This window comes from Anopheles cruzii, chromosome 2 (genome assembly GCF_943734635.1).
Source record: "Anopheles cruzii chromosome 2, idAnoCruzAS_RS32_06, whole genome shotgun sequence".
NCBI classification, from domain to species: domain Eukaryota; kingdom Metazoa; phylum Arthropoda; class Insecta; order Diptera; family Culicidae; genus Anopheles; species Anopheles cruzii.
Genome location: NC_069144.1, coordinates 53,736,776 through 53,763,105, shown reverse-complemented (window position 1 = coordinate 53,763,105; position 26,330 = coordinate 53,736,776). Strand labels below are relative to the sequence as shown.

Sequence of the window (26,330 nt, the reverse complement as noted above, 5' to 3'; positions counted from 1 at the left end):
CTCTCGCGGAACCGGTTCAACGTTCCGTCGAAAGCATCGAGCGGCTCGGGGCGGTCGCAGTGGCCTTGCGACAGATACCACGACGGTCGGCCGGGCCGGGTCGGGCCGGGTTTGTTCTGCAATTGCTGTGCCGGTTACCGGTCGGCCTGCTCCTGCTCCGGGACAGGGACGTGCGTGACGAGATCACACATTCACTTTCATTATCAGTTCGGCTCGGACCTCGGACAAGAACAGGATCCCGACGGCGGTCCGGATGATACGCGGAGATGGAGAAAAATGCAGCAGCTAGCACGCAAGAGAATGCCGCATCCATGACCATCACCTTCGAATGTGGTGCCAACGTGCCGAATGCCATTCTAGATAAAGGATAGTTTCGAGAACGATCGTGAGCAGCATTACTGTTTTAAGAGACCCCGAAATAAAGTAAATAGCAAAAAGCCCCCAATAAGTAAGGATCGGTCAATTGAAAGTAGGAGCACAATCCAATGAATCTGTGGAGAAGTCTATTCAAATTAATAATTTGAGTGAGTCCTATTTTCATTATCCCTCCCTCGGATAATATTGCCAGCCCTGGCTATTAATCAAGTGCTCAAGTTAATCAGTATTATAAACACGTTATTCCCGCTTAATTCGCTATCCCATCTGCCTGATCGTTTACAACGCGTTTACCGCGAGGATGACCGCAGTCCATTTTGTGGTCGACCCTTGATCGCCACCAGGACACCAGAGAGATGCATAAAATATGTCGTACCGGAGCATGTTGCGGCCCTGGAAAGGTCAAGATCGATCAGCACCGGCTACCGGCATTTCAGTAACCGGCTTCGGTGGTTGGAAAGAAATCCAAAGCCTTCCGTAACCCGTCCACTTCCACTCCGGACTACGAAGAAGCCTTACCGTAGAGTCTCCGGCCGATGGGAATAACGATTATGATAATGCCCGGTCCGGATGGCGGTGGCAGTGCGCCCGTTGCACGATATTAAATGAACCCTTTGCGACGTAAACGTAATTTTCGCCACGGTGTTCAGGGTAAACTTTATAAACACTATTTCTTGCTATTTTGAAAGACTAAAATGGATGTGGAGCGTTAGCATGAAATCCCGCCTTGTTATCCAGAACCCCTTTGAATTTTGAACAAATTTGGTAACGAATGTAGAGCTTTCTGAGTACACTTTTAATCTATAAAAACTTTGGAGAATACAGATTAATGCGAATACGCATGAAGGGGTTAAAGCGCAGCCGCGAAGTTCAGCAAAAAGGAAGATCGTGACAATTAATAATATCCACATCGAATAAAGCGACGCGTACGCTCCGGAAATACCTACCCTTTACACGCCTCGTAAGAGTGTGCAGAAATACTATAATTAAAATGAAACACAGATCACGTACTTCTCTGCTCGGACGGCATCATGTTTTAGCATCATCGTCCAGCATCATTCGTGCGATGCTAAGGTGACAAAAATGGTGCGTGCAGAGAGCAAATATTTCTCACAGATTTCACAGCGCACCGGGCTGGGCGTTTGTAATCGTAAACCTTAGTTAAGAAATGTCCTCGAGTTTAATAATTCGCGTAAACAACAATGATCGGTGATCATGTTCGATCATTGTCAAAGCGATCGAGGATTTTTTTTATACGACTATGGGTTGATCAGTTTCTTAATAGGTTCGCGAGATCACTTACGATCAAGTCAGGGGATTGTCCAGGCACTATCACGTTGTGTCAGTCAGTGACATTTTAATGTCGCTACAATCAACACCCAGAAACTTGTGATGAATGACTTGTTGTTGACTGGAAGTACAATAAATACTTTAAACGCGAATGATGCCTTTCTTTATTAAGTTTCCATTTGAGGCTTTATGTAGTTGTAGTCTTTATGTAGCTAACTGCCTACTGTTCATTCTATTTCACTCTTGATTTCGATCCTTTTTCCTGTCTGTCATTCCATTAAACCACTGTAATGGTTGCGAGGTCTGTTGTGTTGTTTGCTTAGTATTACTAGAAGATCATTCTGAGTCATATAAAAGCAAGAGCATCATGTTACAGGCGCTACACTGTGCAGTTAAAGATCTTCTGTTGAGATGGTCTCAATTTCATTGTTTCTTTTCATTATCCACCCTAACACCAGCCTCATTTGCATGATTTGTTATTTTGAAGCCCGCAGTCAATTGGGAATCCATCATTCTTGGCACATGCTCTTTAGAGTGATAGCGTTTGCCGGGTGAATTCGATATATCCTTGCGGAACAGGTTTTGCTGCTCTCGATGACTGGCACTCCGTTATGGGGAATAGTCATACCGGTGTTTAACGTATCGATGTATCGTAAATGTGACTTGATTTGTGAAATTATTTGGCACGCTCAAAATGGAACGCATATTTTGCTCTTATTTGTCGCACAAGCTGTCGATTGGTTGGCAAACTTTCGGGATCTCTGCTATCAAATATGTGAAATTTTATTTTATCCTTCGCCTTGTAGCACATGCTCGACCGGTACCGTCACCGTTCTCCATTTCGGTAGAGCAACTATCAAGTTTCAAGTTCAACCAACTCCGACAAAGCGGCGACAAGTACGGTACGGCGTGTGGTTCGTAGCAGTTAAGCCGATACGAAAAGAATTTCATAAAATGTCACCACCGATTTTACTACCAACCGGCGGGACCATGCCCACATCCGTCGGTTGAGCCAACGGCTTAAGCCTCGGCGCCCCTAGGAAATGGGGCCGGATTGAGCCGAAAAGGTAGTTGATATTTACCACATTTGTCGGGCTGTTAACAACTAAATTATTGACGCACGGTCGCAGTATGAACCGAGCCACTTTACTGTGGGCCGTTTCCGTAGCACCTGCGATTTATATCGTGCCAGCTCCGGTCGGGAATTGGGAAACATTATCAACGCATTGCTAGAACCTAATTGGCTAAACGTGATTGAATCACAAATTAGAGTTATTTAATGTTGGAGTTTTGAAGAACTGTAGAACGAACTAGTAGGGCAATAGGTGTTGTAAAGGATCGGTGGTCATTAACGTGTTTTAATTTTCTTAAAACAAAACAAACGACCTTGAACTGGAACCGGTTTATCGATCCGGTAGATGGAACCACGGGAAAATGAATCATTTTCCCCGACGACAGACACGTATAGACGATCCAATCCGTCAGACCGAGCCTCCTGTGTTTCAGTTCCGGCACATCGCTGTCATACGTGTGATAAACGATTCCGATCGATCGTTCGCCCGTGGAACGTGGCCCCTTCCCGGGGCCTGGTACCCTAGTGCAGCGAGGCAGGAACGAGATAAGTTGTTCATCCCTTTGAAAGTCGTCCGAGGGGTGGCCTCTCGCTGCGTACCCGTGTGGCAATGGTGTTCGGTTTCACTCAGATCACGGAGATCAACGGAAAATGACTTGGGAGTCAATTACTGAACTCGGTACGAATGCTCACAGGAAATGTTATGTTCAGGATTTGATAGAACATCAGTAAAAACTAAACTTTAACAGACGTTTGACTTTGTACACAAGAGGCACTCAGTAAAATACGCTATGGTCTTAGCTGGTTAGAAAAAAAACAGTCATCAAAGTCTGTCGATCCTGGGCCAGTGCAAATCACGGACCATAAGCCATTTTAGGTTTGCTTTATTTTTGCTAACTCCCCTCTCGTAATGTCGGCCGGTGCCTAAATGTTTAATTTGGTCAGTGGACATTAATTGTGATAATGGTCCAGCTAGGAAGGTGGAAGATCGCTTCACGCATCGTCACAACACCGATTAAGCACTGATACTTGACGGCACGGTACGGTGTCGCAGGTCACAACCGCTATGCTTTGGGCAAGAAGGAAAAAAAAATTATCTAATCTTGGAAGTCAATGCGAGCTGAGGTTTTGGTTCGTGTGCAGTTGTGGTTAGAACGCGGCACCGGTTAGACGAGTTTTAGCGAGCCCGGCTCCGAGGCAGTTACCCTTCGTAGCCGAGCCCCGTAGTCCATTACTGTTAATTACTGATCACGGTGCACCAGGCTCAGTCTCAACGTTCCGCTGCGCAATTTTTGTGACAGTTACTCTTTAGCGCCCTACTGTGAACACTGTAAACTTGCCTTGCGATGTCTCTGAAGAACCAGAATGCCGTCGTGTTTGGCGGTTCCAATGGTATTGGGCTGGCCATCTGCGAGAGTTTGCTGAAGGAAGGTGTCCAGGTAAAGTTGGTCAGTTTCTTTGTGGAATGGTACCATCATCGACGCTGATCGTGCTTCCAGAAACTCTACATCCTTGACGTCCAGGAGCTCGCAGAGTCCAACCGTCTGTTGTTGGAGGCGGGCAATGGGGACGCTACGGTTCTGTTCAAACACTGCGACATAGCTAACCGAGAGTTGTTGCTGGAGATTTTGAAAGACGATGTGGTCCAAACGCTCGGAACGATCGACATTCTGGTGAACTCGGCAGGAATCGCTACGGTCGGTCTGCCCGATAAGACAATCAACGTAAACCTGGTACGGACGAGCTCGTGGCTCGCGAAATGGGATGGAAAGCATTCTATTCGATCATTTTGTTTCACAGATCGGTCTCATCAACTCCAGTCTCTTCTGCCTGGATCAGATGTCGCGTGCCAAGGGTGGCAAAGGAGGCGTAATTATTAACGTAGCATCGGTGGCCGGCCTGGAACCGATACCGTTTATTCCGATCTACAGCGCATCGAAGCACGGCGTTATTGGGTTTACACGATCCCTGGGGGTATGTTTGTACTACATGATGTTGTGTCCCTTTGTTGTTCCGTAATATCTGTGGGTTCGCGCTTTCGGAAGGTTCCGCAAGTTTACGACCGTACCGGTGTGAAGTTCATCGCCATCTGCCCCGGAGCGACGAAGACAAAATTGTTCGAGAGTCAGCGCTCCAGGCAAGTGCTGATTGAAATCGACTTTTTGCAAGAGATTTTCGACGACTACGTGCACCGCTTCAAGGCCCAAAGGTAAGACGAAGAACGTAGCGTTGTGGGAGTGAAAACTTACGCCTGTCTCCTTCCAGTCCGGACGTAGTTGGCCAGTGTGTGATACAAGCGATCGCCGAGGGAGAAAACGGTTCTGCCTGGATCTGCAACGAAGGCGTCATTGCGCCGCACGTATTTTCAGAGTCACAGTTTTTGTGAAGCGAGTTTCTGCGGAATCACCATACTAAAAGTGCTATTAGTGCAAGCGAGCATTTGTTTTTGGAATGAATTTGTTAATTCGAAAACATCGTGTCACACGACGAAAATATTAAAACTTAAATTCGTCAAAATAGGAAGTGATACAATTTTAATAGCACTTACTTTTGCTTAGTATGAAACTACTATTGTTGGGTTATTTCTTATGTTGAATAAAAAAGGCTGAAATTTTTCTGTACAATATGAGGTTGATTGTCAAAATACATTGTGAGTTCTCAAGAAATGCTCAAAATAGATAATTAGAAATGTCAAGAAATCGCGTTGAAAATTCACCCATTCTAATTACTTTAATATTTTATTTGAACTCAAAGCTGTCGAGTCAACCGTCGCAACGCGAGTCAACCGTCGCATTTGAAATTTCAAAGGCCTTGCGTGCAAGAAAAAATCAACTTCCAATTTTGAGTACAACTTTTGGAAACGCCTGAACTATGCAATCTGCATGACACTAAAATGTTTTAATGCATCATCGTTGGCAAATATCGAATTTCAGATAAAAATCGATTGTCTTATGAGTGTAAAAAAGGATATCAAATGATCGAGGAGCTTTATCCATTGCGTTTGTGGGAATTTTGAAACCATCCGAATTATCACCATCCTAAGCATCCAACTCATGAACGATTATTTAAACGTTTGATAAAATACTTATTGGTCTATTTCTGTATCCAAACTTAAATCGATATTATCTATTTGATTATATGCATCTTCAATCGCGATATCGTCATGAATGTTTTCCTCCATGATTCCCATTTTCTTGCGCGTGTTTCCTTTACTTATCATGTCTTTATCTCCCAGATATTAATCCCAGATCCCAGATCCCAGAATTTACCTGAATTTTAATTGTAATGCCTAGTTTAGGCGAAACAACCACCTTTTCCCCATAGTGGTCTGGTGCAGGTCTCCGTGAAATGTCACAAAACGGTTGTTCGTGCGGTTCATCAGGCTGTAATTAGTACCGTTTCTTGGCACGGTGCCCGAAAATGGCACGATCATCGTGAGCGCACGCACGTGACGCGTGCGGAGTGCCGTTGGTCTACATTTTGTAGTGTCACTGAACGTACTTTGCCGCACGGTTAAAGGGTCTTATATTTCACCGGGGGTCTGCGGCGATCGATAAACAAGCAACAGTCACCGAAGACACGGCACGGTTTATAAATAATCGAAATGCAGGTCTCCGGTGTCCACCATTCTTTGCGCCATATTGTTTTGACACTGTGTCTTCCGTTTGAATTCTATTAATTTGTGTTGTGCAGTTTTCACCCACACACACACACACATCACAAAGAGCAATCCACATACTGGCAGTGACACGGTGTGATTTCATGAGATCTTTAATGACCCGAAACATCACAAAATCCAAGGGGTCCGGGAAGTGATCGACTATTCGGCGGCATGAATAATGCAAGGGGGTCAAACTTTTGCTTTTCCTACTAATACCGTTATGGTTGCAAGAATTTGATGCTAAAGGCACAGGAAAAGATTTGAGCATTTCGAAATATTTTAATTACGAAATCGTGTGGCCGTTTGTTTGAAAGGTAGGGAGCTTTCACATTCTTACTGTAACAAGTATATTTTGCAAGATCTACAACACCAACAGCCGACCATCGGAGAACGCGCAAGTTAAGCAAAAGATACTTTCGCTTACTGTTTTACGCAAACTATGAATTTGAATTTGAATTTTTCACTGAAAAATTGAAATTATGTTTTTGTAAATGTTTTCTACAGGGTCTTTTCTTAAATTTCTTTTTGGCACACAGTTGGCCAGACTGTAACACGCAACAAGGTAACAAATTTAAGCAATCTGCTATGGAACTGCTTGGTCTTTGTCGTTCTCAATCACGCAGGTTTTTTTGAAAGTCATTCTACAATTTCCTTTTCTGTCGGATGTAAAAGTGAATAGTCAAGGGGCTTAGCGATTAGTTAAAGGAAACATGAAAAGCTACCTTTTGTATGGCAATAAAAATTGATCGTTTATACGATAATTAGTTTCCTTGGGCTACAAAATGAGTGTTGTTCTAAAATGTAGTTATTTACAGATCTACGAAAAGTGTTGTGTTACGTTTGAAAAAAATACATTATTTTTAAGGATGTACTATTTGCTGCTTTACTGCACTGCAGTGTGTCAGTCTTATGTTAGTCAAGCTATCGACTACTTACTTACTTACTTACTTACTTATCCGGCTACAACCGTCGAGCGGTCTTTGCCTGGTTTAAGGAATTTTTCCACCGCTCGCGGTCGAGAGCCTTCGTCCACCAAGTATGAATATCAGTATCAAGTTATCGACTACTTATTAGCTTCTCCCAAAAGCATGTTGACCAAACAGCACCCGAGAAACGAACGAAGAAACTCGTGCCGTGGTGCGTGAAACAGTTCGAGTACCAGCGCCTGGTTCGAAAAGTGAATTCGCGTGCCCCTAGGTTGCTGATAATGTTTTTTGTGCGCGCAAAGTACACGATTACAGCCGATAAGAGCCTCTGGCAGAGCGCGATAGGAGGCACTCATTCGATTGAAGTGTAGCGGGAACCAGAAAACTTAAATGATTTCATTTATTTGTTGCATTTTTTTGCAAGCAGCACAACTACCGAACGGATGGCAAGTACCCGTACTGGAGAGCGTGTACTCCGCAAACTCTGGCACATGTTCTATCCCCACCTGTACAGCGGGGGTAGCGAAATGGAACCGAACCGAAAACACGAAAAAAACAGAAAAGGGCGCGAGAACCCTCGGTCGTACCTCGCCAACGGTCGGTTCAGCTTGGCGCACATTATATTCTTCTCTCCCCAGCCGAAAGATCAGATCGGGACAGACCCCCAGACAGACAGTCTAATAGTCGGGGACTGCGGGGTTCCGAGCGGCTGACTAATTCGCCGACACAGGGGCATACATTAAGCCAACTCTTTACTCATTTCTTCCTCTCGGCCCCACACGTGCGCTCTTTCTCGCTCGCTCTCCCCCGGTCTTATCGCCAGCCGCGGTCGGCGCCACGCAATGCCGCTGGCGCAGGTGAGCTCCGCGTGGCCTCGCGGATCAGTCATCCGCGAGCCATCGTCCCATCGAGGCACGTTAGAGACGCAGGTTTCTGCCGACCAAACCGCGTACCGTGCGAGAGCTACTCGCCAGTGTGCTGTGTGTGGTGCACCTGTGAGTGTGCTGTGTTTGGTGTGAAGGTGCGTATAAGCCGCCGGCGGAAAATATGTAGGCTAACCCGCCGTCGGGTGGACCGAACTCCGAGGCGCGGGCAGTTTCGTGAGTTTTTGGCAAAACATCGGTGCAATCAAAGCGTTCGGGAGTGGTGAAGGCTTTAGTGGTCAGCGCAAATCAGGTGCCGTTCGTAGTTGGGCTTGGCAATGTGAGGTTAGGAGATTGTCGTCCGGAAGCATCGATAAGGATTCCCCATCGGTGCGACCGGCGACGAGGTGATTTACTCGCGGGGTCCTCCAATTTGTTCTTCACTCCCGCCTGCCAGGTGTTGTTGGTGTGTTCCAGTTTCGCTCCGCACGCCAGCTGTGTGTGTGTTTATCACTAACTCTGGGGCAGCACACGGGAAATGTACGGGCGAAAAAGGCGAATATGCAAATATGGTGACGGAGACGGAAACCGTTTCCCGAATGCGGGTCCAGCTGCAAATGGGAGTTTGCTAATTTCGGAGTGCCTTCACTCGGATGAGACGCAACGATTGGCCGGAAATGGTGGAAACGTGTCAAACCGTGTGCACGATGCACGATGCACGGTGCCGGTTGTCGTTTCGTGTTTACGCTGACCGATCCCATCGTTGGGTATCACTCCGGAGCCTTCCTATCGCGCCCGGAAGTGCGCCATTTTTGGGAGAGAGGTTTTCGCGAAAGTGTCCGCTATTTTCGCGCGATTAGCAAACTCTCCACCTATCAAGTGTAACGGCTCGGCTCGCAGTCAGGACATCTGGTCGACGATGGCGCGCCGTTTGTCGAAAGTGGCAAATCAAAACGCATTCGCTGAACGCCGGAAAAAATAAACGTGAAAAAACCTTTTTCTCTTCCATGGACCTGGCCAATTTGCCAATCGGCCTGCGCGGCCCTTTCTCCCGTCACCACGGCTCATTCCGCGCCCCACAATTGGCTTCAATTTAGCCAATTACTAGCAATGAGCGGTCCGGACCGGCCCGTTCCGTTTGTTTACATCTCCTTGGCTTGCTTGGTTTGGCGAAACGTGCGTCGAGTGCGGGTGGGACCCTTTTCGGTGTCGACGCGACCTTTGCCAGCCACATCCATACATTTGTTTACATGCCCAGGGTGGTCAAGTGTGTGTGTGTGCGTGTGTGTGTGGTTGCCGATTTTATTCAGGGGTCAACTTGCTTGCGATTGCGCTAAAAATAACGCCTGGAGCCGATTTGGGGCCGCCCGCCTTGGCCTGGCTGCGGTCGTTTGTTTGGTATGCCAAGCAAGCGGTTTTCGGAAGACCGTGAGGGTCGCTGCGGTTATTGTTTACGTTTGTTGGTTTCGCGAACGAGTCTAATTAGACGCCACTCGTGAGCTGGTACTTGTGTTCCAAACTCCATTCCATTCCAACTCGAAACGAGGGAGATTTGTGTTTTAACAATTCAGAGGTCCTAACTAGGTTTTCTTCGGATCTTCGACTCTTCGTTTCGAGAATTTTTTTCTTAACGGCACACTGGCACCCCGGGCAATCGGAAGCGGATGTGAGTGATAAGGCATATTCGCCTACAATATTGCGAATTGCCGATCGTTTAGGTCCGTTAGCTCCTTTTGGAGTCTGAAGATAACGGAGTGCGTGAATGGAAAGCTCTTATCAGGTGTAGTGGTTGCCTTCGAAACACGACTCATTCGACAACACTGCCGTGATCCGGTTGTTTGGCATCTTTCTACATTTTTAAGGAACTTTTCTCAGCAACTGCTTTTTGCGATGGCCATATATATTCCAAACTCAATTGTGTGAGGTGTTTGGAGGATTGCAAACATTCAACATAATATTGATGCTGCATGCCGCTTTTCAGCTGCCTTTCCATGCTGGCAAGTGGCTGTTGATTCATGGGTCTACGTGGTGAGCTGAACAATGTTTTTAGCAAACTTCGGCAGATTTTCGGTTTAAAGTGATTGCTGACCTTGCCCCTATCCAATACTGTACCAAATTCCAGGTCAGCAAGCTGATTGGTCAGCTATGACTGTTGTTCCAACATCGACAGGCCAATTTTGGTGAGCCATAAGCATGTTTCCGCACTATTTTCATTCTTGATGTTGCGGTTCAGTTGACTTTTTAAATAAACGAGGGGAATATTTTCACATTTTTAAAATTATCCTTCCGTTTACGCAATCGGATTCTAGTTTCGGATCAACGGTCCGAATAAAGGAAGTGTTTTGATTTTGGCTCCATTCACAAAACAGAGGATATTTTTCGGATGTTACACAACTAATGAAGTTTCATAGTATGCTTTTATTAATGAAGCCCATTAACAGGCATAGAAGTTGGAGTTAATTTACTGTGGCCAAGTTTTGCTGTAACCATCCCCTATCATATTGCAATATGGGGTTATTACGGACTTATTTATTAACTCGATTGCAGAAAACCGCAAAGTCGATTACTTTGTCCCCCCTTACCAGTGAAGTAATGATAGGTTTATAATGCTAATAAGATATTAATCTCCCCGCACCAAAGCTAAACCTAAAAAGACTGGCAACATCTGCTTGAGTTTGATGGAAACATTATGAGCATCGCAAGATGCCAGACTTTAGGATCCAGTGGCGCGGTGAATAGCGGCATCGGATATCGTACCTTGCTTCACCGACAACACCTACTGCGCTGTGACCCACATCCGGTTCTGGAAGCCCACCGATTTGCGTTCTCAAACTGGCGGTTCCGTTGCTTGCGCCCCGGTGAGTGGAATGTGTTGCCTATCAATTTGTGGAAATGATTCCATCGATTGAATAATTCGAGTGTATTCAGCACTCCCCGTTAGAGCTCCCGGTGTGTAGCGGGTCCGCCATAGCTGCGTCAGTCGTTTGCTGGCCCGGTGGGATGGCGTAGGTGATGATGGCATTGCAGCATAAGCATACCCCGCAGCGAATCCAATCCGCACCAAGCTACTCCAGGGTTTTCGGCCCCCCTTTTGGTCGAGAACATGTGAGAGGTTGTTTCGGGTGGGCGTACATCGGAGCCTAGAAGTGGTGTCCACATCGAAGTGTTGTGCGAAATGAAGATTTGTGGAAGAATCGGCTTCCAGTTTAGCTTTGCTGCGAAATTTCACTCTCCTTTAGGGACGTTGTTGTAGCCCATACGGACTGAACTGCGTCGGTTGAAATTATCAGCAACCGAGCGGTTTACTATCTCCTATCTCAGTGTAGGTCGATCGCCCTTACAGTTTTTGCTCGATTCTCGTTAGGCGATAAGATAAGAGACGACAACGCAACCACTAGCGAGTTGACGCAAAGCATCACCTGTACCACCTGAGGCCAACATAACCTCTTGTTTTTGAGACACATTCCGGACGAGATGCTCAGCAGGGTTCTTCGTAGTTGAGGTCTACTTTGTGGGATCTTAAGTTGCTAAACCCGAGGATTGGTTAGTAAACGCAACAGATGGTATCGACTTACAGGGCGGCCCTCTAAATCAGCAGGTGCCGAAACTCCATCAACTCTCCAAGTCTCCAAGAAGAACCTCTCGTTCGGTGGGTCTCGAAAAGGAGGTCGAAATGAATCACGTCAATGCCTAACGCGGTTTCAGCTACTCTTCGCCCATCTTAAGGCCACGCTTCGTTAACCTGCACTTTGGAGTCTCTTTTGGGCGGGTGGTTTCAGTGTGAAGAGTGAGAGTTTACGCCACAGAGTCGATCGTCAAGGTGAAGCTCATTATGGTAGGTGGTGCTGGCGTCGATACTGGTGAGTCACCTGGGCGCTAAATACAACCGTTTCACTTTCTACCTCAACTGATTGGACATCGTTCATATCTTCCACAACGCATCAGCCCGGGAGAGATGGTTTTTTATATTGATGCAGCCACTCTAGACACCGGAAAACTGCTACCCTCGCAAGAGCCGGCGATGGTCGGGTTTACGGTTGACGGGGGTTAGGATACTCTCGAACCACTGGCCCATTCTGGCCTCCCCGTGGCCCCGTGCAAATGAAAGGGAAAGAGAGTTGGTGCCAAAAGCTCTCAATGGAACCATAATGGACCCCAAAACGCGAAGAAAAGTGAAATGTGGATTTCGCGAACCCCGTTAGGCGGTCCCCGGCCGGAAACTCTGGCCAGTTCCGCTACGCACGGGGTCAACCCGCGGAGCGAAAGAGAGCCAAAAAACTTACGGTGAAATACCGTGTGATGCTTGTGGGAACGATTGGGAGGAAGGCCTTCGGCGCACAGGTTTGAAGGTTTCCCGTCGGCCCCCGTCAATAGGAACGTTGCCCATCGAAGTCATCCTCCACCCACGCGATGTCATTTGTTCGTACGTCATTAGCGTGCGAGTGTCACTGGCGGTTTTTCGGCTGGTCATCAAGGTAACATCAATCACCGACCGTGCCGACCGGGTTTCGTCGCCAAACGGAATGGAGTAATGGGATGGTTTATGGCCGCACTTTTTAGTGGCCGGAAATTGAAATAAAGATAAGGTTTGTATAGAGCCTTTCGCCTGGTTTTTAATTGCAATTTTTCTTATGGTCTGGCTGTTTGTCTGTATTTTTGGGGACAATCTCACATTCATGCCTCAGAAACGCTGAACTAAGCGAGTTGTAACTTTAATCAAACAGGGAGCTCCTATAACAAGAGTTGCGAAACAAACCTTCATGTAGTATATAAATTTAATATTCTGAATATTCTCTCTGTGAAGATATGGATCGAGTTCAACTTCATTTGTCATTTGATTTGATTTGATTTTTGTACTCATTATTTCAATTTCTTCGCCATTTCTTCGGCGAATTTCTGACGATCTGTCAATATTCTGGGCTTGATTTGATCAACTTGGCGCTGTTTTCAATCGTTCTGTTGTGACAAAGCTGTACGAAGCTAGGTTTGCTGCACTCTTTTTTGCATCGCGTGCCCAACCGATGCCGGTCCAGCGTGAACTTTGTGCCGAAACGAAATGCGAATCGAAACAATAGAAACGGGGGTGAAAACTGAGCGTTTTTGGGCACCCCTAATGGCACCCCCACTCACTCTCGTGCACCCGACGAGATTTTTCACTTCACTTTCCACCTTTCACAGATGCCAACGCCGTGCTATAATAATGTTAATGATTTTTATTTCAGTTTTGTATTGCTTTTGGGCCGGCCTTAGTTGTGCTTCAACGCCGGCCGGTGCACCGATCACCGCGAATGGCGCGAGACACGTCGTAAGTGGTGAGCTCTTCGATCGGTAGATCTTCCGCCGGGCTTAGGGAGGCTCCCAAAATTTTCCGACGCCATTTCCGTTGGATGCGGCCCGAACGCACCAAACGAATAATTGACCGGGCCCGGGCAATTTACCGGGCACCACCGTTTTGTACTTGAGCGGAGAAAATGGTGTCCCGCGTACCATCATCGGCACCGGCAGGGACCGGTTTGCCCCTCCGCAGCATCCTCCATTGTGGATGTGGATTGTGTAAACGGCGTCGATTGCCCGGGCCGAATTTGGACCATTACTTGGGTGTCCAAAAAATCGACCCAAAAGAAAATCTGCCGCCATCTTCATGAAAGTTTCCGGTACCACTCGCGTTTCGGTTGGAGGAGAAATTTTTCCCTCGGCCGATCGGTAGGCATTGGCTTCGAAGCAGTGTCGTGGCTTTTGAAGAGACGCCTCGACCGTAAGAAAGTGTTTGCATGTGGCACAAGGCACTGCAATAAAACCATTAAAATATTAACAAGTCAAGACAAGGTGGCTTTTTTGGATCGCTATTTAGAGATCGACGAGAAAGATTTGAGCTCAAAAAAAAAACACAAGAGAACACAAGTCTAAAAAAAGCTATATTGAGCGTGAAATTTATATGAACCACAAACCACAGTCACAAATTGTGAATTTTTTGAACCACAAATTTATAAAAGAGTTGTTGAGGCGCTCAAAAAAAATTGGAAAAGGATTGTACTTTTCATGGGTAACTTTTTCGTCATAGTTTTCGTAACAATCTACATTGTAGTTTAATACAACTTTGAACAGAAATGTTTTCCAAATAATTACAAGACAAAGGCAGGCAAAGAAGCGTCCAGTTTGAAATATCCGTTGCTAAATGGTTCTGTTTTTTCAATCACTTTCGTATGAACAAGTGAACGAGAAAATAGAAAAAATAAACTAACACACAACACGCAAATTACACGTTGACATGCTGATAAGTGGGCCATCATTTTGCCACCTTACCCTTGAGGACATTGTCACCGTTTATGAATTGATGGGTCTTTGTGGTTCCATTATTCTACTCATACTCCGTGTCGATCGTGGTTGTTGTTTGAGCAACTTCAAACGTTTTATGAGTCGACCTGACTGGACAAGATAAGATAGGCCACAGGCAAGGGCAAACTGTAGCATTTATGACAGATGACCAACAAAACGAGTGCGACACTGACTGCCTGATAACAACTCTTCTAGGTGAGCTATTATTTTTCTTTCCGAAAGTGTATTTGGAAGGCAACGGGAGCATCTTTTAGTGTGAAGCCATTTAGCGTTCACCAAACGATCTTACGATGAGCTAATCTTCTGGCGATCGTCGGGGGTAATGAGATGAGTAAAAGTGCAATCAATTAACCGATTTCGCGCCAGCACGGCTCCAGCCTGGCCCGAACTGGGACGAGATTAAATTACAATTAATCCACTACCTGTTGGGAAGGGCAAACGCGAGTAATTGATAGAGGCATTAGCAGCATAAGAAACGCAACCCCCGGGGATGACACAACAGGTGTTTCCGTTTGGCGCAGCTCGTCCGTGACCAACAGTAGAAACGTCTCTCTCTCTCTCTGTCTCTCTCGCTCGGAGACGGAGCATCGCCGATCACAGGGGGAACGAAAAACGAAACGCGCTTCTCTGGTGCATGTTCCGCCCCCGTGCGTTCGGTGCATTTTGTGGTGCATCGTTAGTGAATATTTCATGACTCATCGTTGCCACTGGCATTTAGCTTCACCAGTTTAGTGCACCGTGTTCGGATCGTGCTGCGGGGCTAAATGTGTACGGTAGATCGATGAACTGGCCGGCATCTTGTTGGACCACGGCCAATACCGAGGGCCATATAAATAGCTCTCTTCCTCTCCTAGTGACTTCTGTGGCATTTCTTACACGCCGCGCACAGGATTATGAATATTACATTACCCCCTTCAATCGGTTTATGGAATAGGAATATTTTTGTTGTACTTATGCTCCTTTTTTAAAGTTCATGGATTTCGCTATAGGAACAACACATTTATGAAGTATTTATTACTGTTTATTTAGACCACTAGTTTCTGATTGTTTTGCATTATTTTTTGTGTATTTTTTTGAGTTCTTTCTACATTTTTACTACACTTAGGTTTTGTAATCGCCATCTTGTATATTTTCACTTTAATTTCGGTTAATCAGAAAAACGAATGAATGATGAATAATTATTTCCTTCTCTTTCTATCACTCTCACTGCCTTTCGAATATTTACATGAATTAGTTTCAATTCCCTTTTCTTTTTTCTTATTCAAGTGAAAAATGTATGATGAAAAGATTGTTATCATTTTGATAGTTGTTTAATTGGAATTATATTCCGCTCCCAAATTAGATTTGAAATGTGCTTACGCTCAATGTTTGAGTGTTTACGCTTTAGCCTACGAAATTTTAATATTTTATGTAACTTTTTTTAGAACAAACATATTTCCATTACGAAACGAGCGAGAATAGGAGACGCCTTGCAACCTTTTCGCAACTCACAACACACGGCCAGATGTAAATTGCACACCGTCAGAAGCCGTATACGAGGTAGCGTGTCGCGTGGCGTGAAGTTTGAGCCGCGTATTGGCGTAAAAAATAGGCCGCGTCCAACCGGAAGTAGCGCTACGGTGGGTGGGTGCCACAAAAGAACAATAGCACCCGCGCCGGCCACTGACGCAGGCCTTGGACGCGGCCTGCTGGTGCGAAACAATCGCCCTCACGGCGGCCGGCCCCACGGTGTGAGCGCCTTTCGTGCATTTCACGCCTTTTATGTTTATTTTCATTCGCCCGATCGATTCGATTTATAGTGTTCTCTCGCTGCTTGTTTTGTGTTTGTTTTTTGGCCCGTTTGGGGAGACTTATTGTTCAGTGCTGACGCACGCACGGAGTAGTGTTTGTGAACATGCACCGAAACGCAATGCGGTGTGGTGGTTCGGAGCAATAAATTGGGAGAGAATTGTGGCGGGCAAAGTGACTTCTTAAATTCAACACCCAACTATCATAAAAAATGGCAAACTCTGTCAATTGATTGCCACCATTTGTTGGGTCGTCTAAAGCGATGGCTAACGAAAGTGCAACTAATAGTGACACTAATTGAGTCGATGCAAAGAGCATTAAAAAGGAATAAAGTTTTGCCATAATACAAAAGCCAAATAGAAGTGTTGTGAAAGGAAGTTACAAGCAAAACGATTAAACGCTGGAGAAACTTTGTACAAACTTTGCCGAATTGCAGTACGGGGCCAAAGTTGGTAGCTAGTAACGCTCCCGCTTTCTAACCCCAACTTTACGATCTGCCTTTAATGAGACCGGTGGCAGGCAGAGAGCGGTGGTGGGTGGTGGTCTTTGAATATAAAAAGGAGATTTCACATACTTTTATTGCGCGCCCGGTCACTGTGCCCCGGTCGGGTTCCGAAAAGTCGATTGAAAAGTTTACGGAAATAAATGGAAACATGATGCGCCACGTGACTACGAGGGACTGTATGTGTGAGAGAGAAAGAGAGAGAAAGACTGAAAGGAGTACACTCCATATAAATTTAGTGCGACTCTGACGTGGCGACAGCGCGAACTGGAAGTGAAGTAACGCCAGGGTTACAGGTGGCTGACCACCGGAGCGGGATGGCTACCGGATGACCACGGCCCAACCCACGGTGAGGGTTTTGATTTTCCACAAACAAGAGCTGTCCGCCGGTCAGTTAGCAGAAAAGGGTCGAAGCACCACGCACGAAGATGAAGCTTTTCCTTTCGACGCTGTCAGCTTTCGCGGTTTTCGCTTCTCTTTGGGAAAACGCATTTCACAACGGCTCGGGGAGCCGATTCAACCGCAAACTGGCGACAATTTGTTTTTTGTTGGGACAACATGGGTTGCGTCACGTCATTTCATAACGCGCCGGTCGGGATTCGGTTGCGTTTACACGCTGCGACGTTGTAGGTTGGTCCGCTGTATGTTGTGCTGATTTCAGTTTGGTTTTAATTCGATGCGTTCGGCATTCGGCACCGAAATACTTTTATTTTCCAGATATGCTTGCAGATCTTTCGCTATGGTCCAACGCTTGGGTTTCGCCGCCCGTTTATGACGCATTCGGTCGCCATTTCCGCGAAGCCTGACGCACGTTCTAGCCAGCTAGCGGTTTCTGGAAGAAAGTTCTCGGAAAAGACAAACTAGTGATACAAATTGAAGCATAAGAAAAACATATGCCAAGAAAGTGCTCCGCGCCAGTGAATCAAGTGATCCATCTGAAACCATCCACCATCCGGCGGCTCCGAAGATGTCTGCAAAGATCACCACCGGAGGGGCAGCTACTGCCCCGGCCACTACCAACATCAACAACAACAACAACGATTCCCCGGATGTACAAGTGACCGTTAAGGATCTTCCGATCTCGTTTAAGGTAAGCAAACGGGCAAAGGGCAACTCGGCAGTCCACTGGACCGGAAATAATGATGATGGGCTCGGACGTTGTTCCGCTTGCGTGCCTCGTCGTGTGAGGGCATTCTATACACCGTTTTTATACAGGAACAGAGTAGAATCGAGGGGGAAAGTTTTCCGCTGCATTGTTCCGTTCTTCCGCTTAGTCCCGTCGATCCCGGCGTCACACCCACAGCGTTCTGGGTGCATTGTTGGTCGCCCGTCAACCATGAACTTCCGTGGAACCAATGTCCGTTGAAGTTGGTCAGATGTGGCCATAGAGATCAGGTGGACCGGTTCGGATGTCATCAGAACCCTGATTTCGTGGCCTCGCACACGCATTAGGCCTCCAATTAGTGTTTAACCGGTTTTTGTTATTGTTGATTTTTGTGTGTTTCACTCGTTAGTTAAACTTCGATTTGCATAATGGTAATGGACATCAAAATGTACCTCTAAAATAGATCCATTTGCTAGGCTTAAAGGGAAAAGTCCTTATAGTCACTATTGTCACTAATCTGTTATTTGAAACATTTGTTTAGAAAAATATAACAATTTGATTCAAATAAAGATTCAATCGATCAAAGCAATACTAAAGGTATGAATTGAGTATTGAATTTACGAATCTGAATTTGAGTTTTTAAATTTTACCACGATGAGTGATATGGGTTAAAAAACATTAGAAAAAAGGGTAGCGATCTGACGTAGCATAAAACGGGCTGTTGACCACTACCTACAAGTACTTGTGCACCAGTACAAGACCTGTATGTAAGCGGTTCGCCGAAAACAATGTTGCCGCGTGATGCTGGCCATTGAAAGTATTGCTGCTGCTGCTGCTGTCTGTAATGCTCTTGCCGATTTCTTTTCTTTGCCGATCACAACAGAGAGTAGCACCGCACAAAGCATACACTCTCTCGCACACAGCGCATGTTTAATTGTATGCTTTCATGCTTTGGCGCTGGCCGATTGTGGTTAACTAGGACAAAGCGTTTTGAAGCATTGTTGAAGTTTCATTTAAATATCTGTTTCGCCTAGGTTGAGGGCTCTTTTCTGCTGCTGCCTTCGTGTAGATCGGTGGACCGGTTCCAAATGGACCTTCGAAACACGCCAAATGAAGCCAATGTTTGGAGGCTGCCGATGAACCAACAACATGGGGCCAGCATTCAAAGTGCATTGTTGTGTCGGTTCGCCACTATTGTTATCACACAGCGTGAATAGGGCATAACGCTTGACCTATCGGAAAAAAGCGAAAATCATCGTTAATTATGGTTTTGTAGAATAGGCGTTGGTACTGGGTGGGAAGCTATTTTACTTGGCTTTCTTACAGTAAATACCCACCCATTAAACTTAAATATTCTCAAGCAAAACCGTCATGAACACCTTCAAAATCTAGTCTCTTAACTTTATTTAATATGTTTTCATTTCTTGTATTTTCTACACCCCATAGGTCAAGTATCTTGGCAGTCAACCAGCGACCGGTTTGTGGGGTATCAAGCATACGAGGCTTCCAGTCGATCATCTAGTAAGTGCCGACGATCGCGCATTCGGACATTGGACATGATTGAGAGAATTTTCCCTCCCTTCACAGGTCAGCGTTGCCAAAAATCTGCCCCCGAACCGGATTCTTCCGTTCTGCAACCTAACGGTTTCGTTGGACGGGGTCAAAATCGAGTCGATCACCTCGAAGGTGACGCAGGTGTCGAACTTTACCATCGACACAATCTCATACGGCGTGCAGGACCTCGTCTACACGCGCGTCTTTGCGATGATCGTTGTGAAGGAAAACTACAACCTGAAGGAGAAAAACCCGTTCGATGTGCACGCGTTCGTGTGCGACAGCAGGTTGGTTGGTCCGGTCCCAAGTTTGGCCACTTTAAATCCAATTTTCATCCCGCACTTTTTAGGGCGATGGCACGGAAGCTGACCTTTGCGCTGGCCGCCTCCTTTCAGGACTACTCGAAGCGGGTCAAGGATGCCGAAGAGAAGAACGCCGGCGGTGATCCAGAGAAGACGATACGGAAGAAGTTTGCCATCGACCTGCGGACACCGGAGGAGATGCAGCTGGACATAACCGAGCAGGAAACGGAAGCGTGATGCGTTGCGAAGCCGACGACAATACGCACATACACGCACACACACACACACACAAAACCGTGCACGGAACCAAACTGAGTGCAAATCCTAGTCCTAAACCGTACGCTCCGCAAAGGAAGTGTCTAAAGTAGCGTCGCCACAGAGAGATCCGCTCGTCAGGGAGAAAGTCCGAGACCGAGGGGGACCGTTGTTGCCTACGGATATCGATACAGATACCAAATGCAGGGTTTTGTTTCTTCACTGCTTGTCGTTTCGTTTGCCACCTAAGAAATTTATTATGTTTTAGAACTGCTTTTATCCCTTTTATACAGCTGAGCGAAAAATGAAACGAAATGATGTTGTACAAACGATCAGACGGGGACCCGTAGATAATAGTTTTAAACGATAAGCATATTGGCTGGAGCATATCCAGCCTTCCGGCAGCGTTCCGAAGGTGAACTGTATAGTAATTTTAATCCAATAAACGTTTATGAGTGCAAATGTTATAAGACCGACGACGTTCTATGGAGAAGAGAAAACCTTCTAGAACAATACCATATACCATGTTGCCCCACCAAATACTTCAATCGATCGTGAGTTACCAAGGAAGGCTTAACCAACCTCAAGAAGATAAAAGACACTGATGGAAGTTATAATGGACGAAACTGATAAAATTATCCACACAGTGCATTAGATGAAGCGCAGTCCAAACGGTGGTTAAATAATATAATAACTGATCAAGTATTAACCATCACAACGACAATGTTGAGCATTTTAAATGAATGATTCAAATGTAACGTTTTGGAATAGCTTTTACTTGACACGCCATTTTGCAGCTGGTTTCATAAATTGTTTCGTTTGGCTGATAAACCAATATCGTCTGAACATAATCAAATGTAAATATCTATGAATCAGTGTTGATTTCTTTCTTAAATACAATACCATTCAGTGATGCTCCCCACATAAGGACAATTATAACATTATTTTTGCTCCGTTTGGTTTATCCATTCTAGGTAACCTAGACCAATAAATTATGTTTATGTTGTTTTGTCGCTGAGCAGTTGTTGGTTTTACCTTTCGGGACTCAGAACTAGAACAAACCAAAAGTGAATTCTATTTGTTTAGCTTCCAATTAAGGAAAAAGCGAGAAAATGTAATATAATATGATGTTGCGATTCAGGGCTAAGACATACAAAAAACATTGAACATTGATTGAAAGATTGAGGGATAAGACATACAAAAAACATTGAACCGTAAAGTTTCACGGATCGTGTTTCATCCGATCCGACATCGGCCCCATCCGGCCCTATCCGTCAGGGATATGCTTTCTTTCATCAGAGTATCTTAATTTCTTTCATTGGCAATATTTCACAAATTCGTTCCCCCGTTCTGGTTTCGTTCTGGAATATTTGGAGCACTTTACTTCGACAGCAGTTCGATCGCTTTGAAGGATGCCGTCTAATCATAGACATAGCTGATATCTAGCAAAGCCGTGACCGTACCGAGTTGGGAGTTTCGAGATTGAAATAAATTAACTTAACCTACGGTGGACGAAGGGCCGGCTCGTCCAGCCTGCCCTTGATCCGCAATAAAGGGGCTCAATCAATCGCCATTGAGCAGATTATTGGAGGTTGCGAGTTGCGATGTCCGCTTCTATACCTTCGCCCGAATGGCATCGGCTCGGAAAAGGAACGTTTTCCTTCGTCGAATCGGTGCCCGCTTGGTGACGGAGTCCAGATGGAACTCGGTCGACACGATCAGCTCCGGAAGCTCGCCATGTGATCGCTGTGGCAGCATCTCTTCGGCAATGGCGGGACTTTCCAGTGGTCGTTCCGACAGTTGCGGGGCTTTCAGATCATTTGCTAACGTGTCTTCTACATCGCTAACGGGTAGCTCGCTGCCGCTGCCGTGTATCACCTCCGGTATGACGTCAGCCACTTCCGGAGGAGTAAATACGGGTATCAGTTCGTTGTACTCGCCGCTCACGATGGCTTCCGGTTCGGATGATTCACCGATCTTTTCCGCACTGCTCAACGGTTCTGGTGACAGGTCACTAACCTTCTCGCCGCTTTCCACGTCACTGTCGAACAGTATCGCCACTGGAATCACGTGCTCGTCGACGGTATCGGCCGTCGGTGCTGCTACCATATTGGCCACGGGTGTACCCATTTCGGGGAGAACTTCGTTGTCTTCCAAGGCAGTGTCACTTGTGGGCATTGCATTTACTGCCTGGCCATCCGTAGAAAGCTGTGGTGGAAGGTTTTCGTTCTCTTCTACGCCCAGATCATGTACTATCGGTTCTAGTTCTTCGACCATTTGGACCGCATTCAGAAGCGATGCGGCAGCCAGATGTGGCACACCTGGTGGTGAAATTTCCGCTTTGTATGAAGTTGACTCAACGCCGTCAGCGGCGTTTGTGTCATCTGTGGGAGAGTTTTCCACTTCCACATTGGCAGTTACATCGATGGGCACCACGGATGGTTCCGAGGCAAGGGTCGGTACCTGTTGCGTGGGCTCGTCCATAACTTCAACCTCTTGCGTATCCTCGCCGCTTGTGGTCTGAATAGAGCCCGCCTCTTCAGTGGCTCCGACTGCGACTGGTTCCGGTTCGTCCACTATCTCTTGAGCGGAATTCTCCGACGGTACGTCCGGGTCTTCCTCATCTACCGAATCAAACAGATCCGCACTCACTTGCTGGTAAGCGGGTTGATCCGCGGGCCGGTATTCGTCATCCTTCACGACCATTGCAGGTCGCATCGCATTCTGCATCGGATCGATCATTGGAACATCATCTTGAACACCGGTACTCTGGGGTTTCGAGATTTCCGAAGATTTCGATGGCGATTGAGGAGTTTCTTCTAGTTCCTGCGGCGCGGCATCTGGCTGTTGCTCTGGCTGGAAAGTCTGCTTGGCTGGCTGTGACTCGGCACCCGTCGGTTCATAGCCTTCACCCTCCGGGTAGTACTGCGCGGAGTCTTCGCACGGAAAGCCGAGCTGGCCATCGTGGACGCACGTTTGGTACATCTGGCTGAAGACGGTTCGCTCGGCGCAGATAAAACTGAACCGGGCTTTGTCTTGGCAGCGATGGAAAATCTGTTGGCAGAGTGTAAAGAGAGAGTAAGAGAGTACACACAATTTTTAACATAAAGTTAGCAGGAGAGATTTTCCAAATATCTACGTTTACCTCCAGAAACTTTTTCTTTTTCTAGCATATTTTGCTAACAAAACTAAACTATCCGAATTCATAACTGAAACACGGTACCAAAAAACGCTTCCTCGGTGGGTGTGACCACCAGGACACCGGCTAATGACTTGTTGGCCTTCCTACACGTCGCCTTGAAATTGAACCTAATTGAACTGTTCGATCGGATGTGAAAATAGAAACGGTTTCCCTCTAAATATGGAGCACCTTTCTCCGCCATCCGAGAATCGTAAACGTGGACTCCTTCCCGCTGGCTCCCGCGTGGTTCGAGTTCGGCACCCAAGCTTCCCCTTACCTGGCAGTCGTTGTCGATGTCGACGTAGAACCCATCGCTACGGTTGCCGCACGCAAACGAGTGATTAATGTCGTCACGTATCTCCTCGGCCCCAGCAGGCAACACGTAGCTGTACACTTTCACTTGTTTGCTCTGCAATGGAAGACACACGTGTGGGTGGAATTAGTCGGTGGATTACTGGCGCAACGCAAAGACACTCACACAGCCCCAAAGCACCCCAAAATAATCAATAAAATCAATTTGTTACTAATTCATAAAACGTTGGCCCGAAGACGGCCCGCACTTATCGGACATGTAGATCGTCGGCACGGTGGCACGAGGTGGCGCTACGAAGCGTTCCCAAATTTGGTACGCATTTGGGTTCATTGTACTGCGGGAAAGTCGGAAACGCCGGAAGCTATTACGCACGGTGGGAAGTTTTGATGACGCTGCCGAAGCCCTGAAGCCTGTCTGTCGGAAACGATCTTTATCTGCTGCTGCGAGGGTGCTTCAAACAGGTCCTACAGGTTACAACTAGAGGTCAACAGTTCAACAGCTGTTGCGGTTTCGATGAGACTTTGTGGAGTCAAGTTTAAACCGCCGCCGTCAATTAAAGAAGAGTTTGTCTCTTTTAGTTCCATATAATTGTTTGCATATACAAAACGGATCAAACGAAAGCCATATGGCTGCTAATCCATTGTGAACGATGTCTTACGATAGCAATGCGTAGGATCTACCAAACTGCAGCTTGAACGCAGTAAGAACTTTTCTTCGCTATCGGAAGTAATCCGTTTTAAGCTATCGAAAGTAATCCGTTATGTTTTTTAAATTTCTTGTCGGATACTCGAACTGTATCGAGGAGTATAAAAAAACTGACCAAATGTCGATCAGTTAAAGGTCAGAGTTGAGTGCCCGCCCATGATGTTTTTAGGTGTTGATCTGGCTCAAAGATGTGTATCAAAAGTTGAATGTTGTTTTGATGAATGACTTTTAAAGGCCATGCTTAAACCACCTTTAAAGGAAATTTTATGCTAACTCTTGAAGGTCCAATAAAACACTGGAAACACTGCCCTGGTGATTATAGACCAAGATCACGACCTTGTACCAGAAACTGTAGTAAATGTCGGCGTCAGTTTCTCTAAAAAATAAAAGATAAATGAAGTCATTGGAGAAGAGTGAATCTAGTTTTTGAAATAAAAAAACTTTTGGTCTTTGTGGTGAATAATTATTATAAAAAATCGTTGAACTGCAAAATTGTTGCAACAGAATAAAATAAAATAGAAGAAAAGCTATAGTGGATTGCTTTTCTTCTTAACAGATAGCCTACATTCCATTCTTGATCATGTGTAAGCCAACAATTGTGTCTTACAATATCCGTGCTGTTTATCCGACTTCAATGGTACCATTAACAGCATTAACATAGCATTAACGGTACCATTAAGAGCTCCGCCGAAAAGCCACACAACAAAACCACAAACCATGTTTGGGGTCCGGCGTAAATGGTGATAAACCGCAAAGTGGCCAAGCTCGAAATGGCACAGCACGGCCGGCGATGAGTCACTTACTCGACTGGGCAGCGTTCTGGCACTGGTCATCGCCACCGTCCACAGTAGTAGCACGAGCATCGCTAATCGCAGCTTGGCAGGATACAACATGGTGGTCACTTGCACTTCTCGCCGAAAACACTATCGGGGGTATCCGTGTTTGCACTGAAGTAACGCCCCAAACGGGGTGGTACTAGGTAACGAGTACACACTAACGGGTCACACTACTGCTGCAATCGATCCGCGGTTCGGACCCTGCTTGTTCGAGTCGAGTATTTACTTCGAGTCTACAGCTGAACGGGCCCAACCACTAGAGCGTCAGGACACGGACTGGGGCGCAGACCACCTGAGACTGCGAGTGCGGCGCGATGCGAACGAAACTCTCTTGAGGAACCCGCCTCGTGTTCGGTCAGCTGTAGTATGTGCGGAAAATTTGTCAAACACCACCAATTTATAGTGAAAAGCTCTTACTAATCGTGGGTCGCGTCGCGTGCTTCGACCATCAAACTTTACACACCACACCACGCTCAACAGAGACAGCAGACCGAGAGACCAAGAGTGTGGCCACCTCACTCGGCCATCGCACACTCACGACGATAGTCGCACCAAGAAGAAGCTCGCGAGCTGTCTTCGTCGCCATCGCGCGCGGTCGTCGGTATGCGCCGGCCGTCGTCATCGGCCAGTTTTCACCTCACCCACAGTAGCCACCCAGCAACATAAATACTTCTGTGGGACCTCCCGGTCGGGTCGGCGGCACCAACACAGCCGCAAACTTCTTGGCCCCTCTTCTGACCCGGCTGACGGCGGGCGGCAGGCGGCAACGGACACATTTTTGTGCATGCAGCCAGCATAGGCAATGCTAAATTCAAGCTCGCACACCTCACGCCACTACGGCAGGTCCGGCGAAGGGGCGAAGGCGGCGGTCCGAATGGTGGCGGCAGCTGGCGACCTTTCGTTGTCCGGACGCCGGTCTTCCGGGGGCGGGTAATTTTTAGAATTTTGAAGGTCCCAATGATGACCGGTTTTCGTCGCCGTGTCGCGCCGAAGAATGTGTATCACGCTTCGTTCTGGTGGTGCCCGCCGTCTGCTGGCCGTGTCCTAGCGGCGGCTACACTGCCAATGGCGACACCTCAAAACATGGGTTGCGTGATGTACAATTGATTTCACATACGTACAGACGAACAGAATTAAGTTCGCAACACAGAACCTACTATTGTTTCCATTTTTAATACTGCAGTCGTCGAAGTGATCGAAATATCCTATACTAAGAAGTATCCTATACGAAAAAGATCACGTTCCGAAGCATAAAATAGTGTGTGC

The 26,330-nt window shown here is 46.5% G+C and overlaps 3 protein-coding genes across 4 annotated transcripts; 2 read left to right on the top strand and 1 right to left on the bottom strand.

Annotated features, from left to right (window-relative positions):
* Positions 1-3,890: 3,890 nt before the first annotated feature.
* LOC128277780 (alcohol dehydrogenase 1-like) lies at positions 3,891-5,357 on the top strand. Its single transcript, XM_053016303.1, has 5 exons — positions 3,891-4,176; positions 4,237-4,470; positions 4,538-4,711; positions 4,783-4,946; positions 5,003-5,357. The coding sequence occupies exons 1-5, from the start codon at positions 4,084-4,086 to the stop codon at positions 5,121-5,123; spliced, it is 786 nt and encodes a 261-aa protein (XP_052872263.1). The 5' UTR covers positions 3,891-4,083; the 3' UTR covers positions 5,124-5,357.
* A 2,851-nt stretch (positions 5,358-8,208) lies between these two features.
* Positions 8,209-21,047, top strand: LOC128277814 (uncharacterized). 2 transcript variants are annotated; one of them, XM_053016343.1, is made up of 5 exons: positions 8,209-8,345; positions 17,531-17,903; positions 19,365-19,439; positions 19,506-19,759; positions 19,822-21,047. In XM_053016343.1, exons 2-5 carry the CDS (start codon positions 17,781-17,783, stop codon positions 20,009-20,011), a joined length of 642 nt encoding a protein of 213 aa, XP_052872303.1. In that variant the 5' UTR covers positions 8,209-8,345; positions 17,531-17,780; the 3' UTR covers positions 20,012-21,047. The 2 variants fall into 2 exon arrangements, with proteins under 2 accessions (XP_052872303.1, XP_052872304.1); XM_053016344.1 differs by having other exon boundaries at positions 8,251-8,345; positions 17,543-17,903.
* A 596-nt stretch (positions 21,048-21,643) lies between these two features.
* LOC128266968 (uncharacterized) lies at positions 21,644-25,121 on the bottom strand. Its single transcript, XM_053003758.1, has 3 exons — positions 25,032-25,121; positions 23,488-23,619; positions 21,644-23,083 (listed from the first exon to the last, which is right to left on the bottom strand). Exons 1-3 carry the CDS (start codon positions 25,119-25,121, stop codon positions 21,644-21,646), a joined length of 1,662 nt encoding a protein of 553 aa, XP_052859718.1.
* Positions 25,122-26,330: the final 1,209 nt, after the last annotated feature.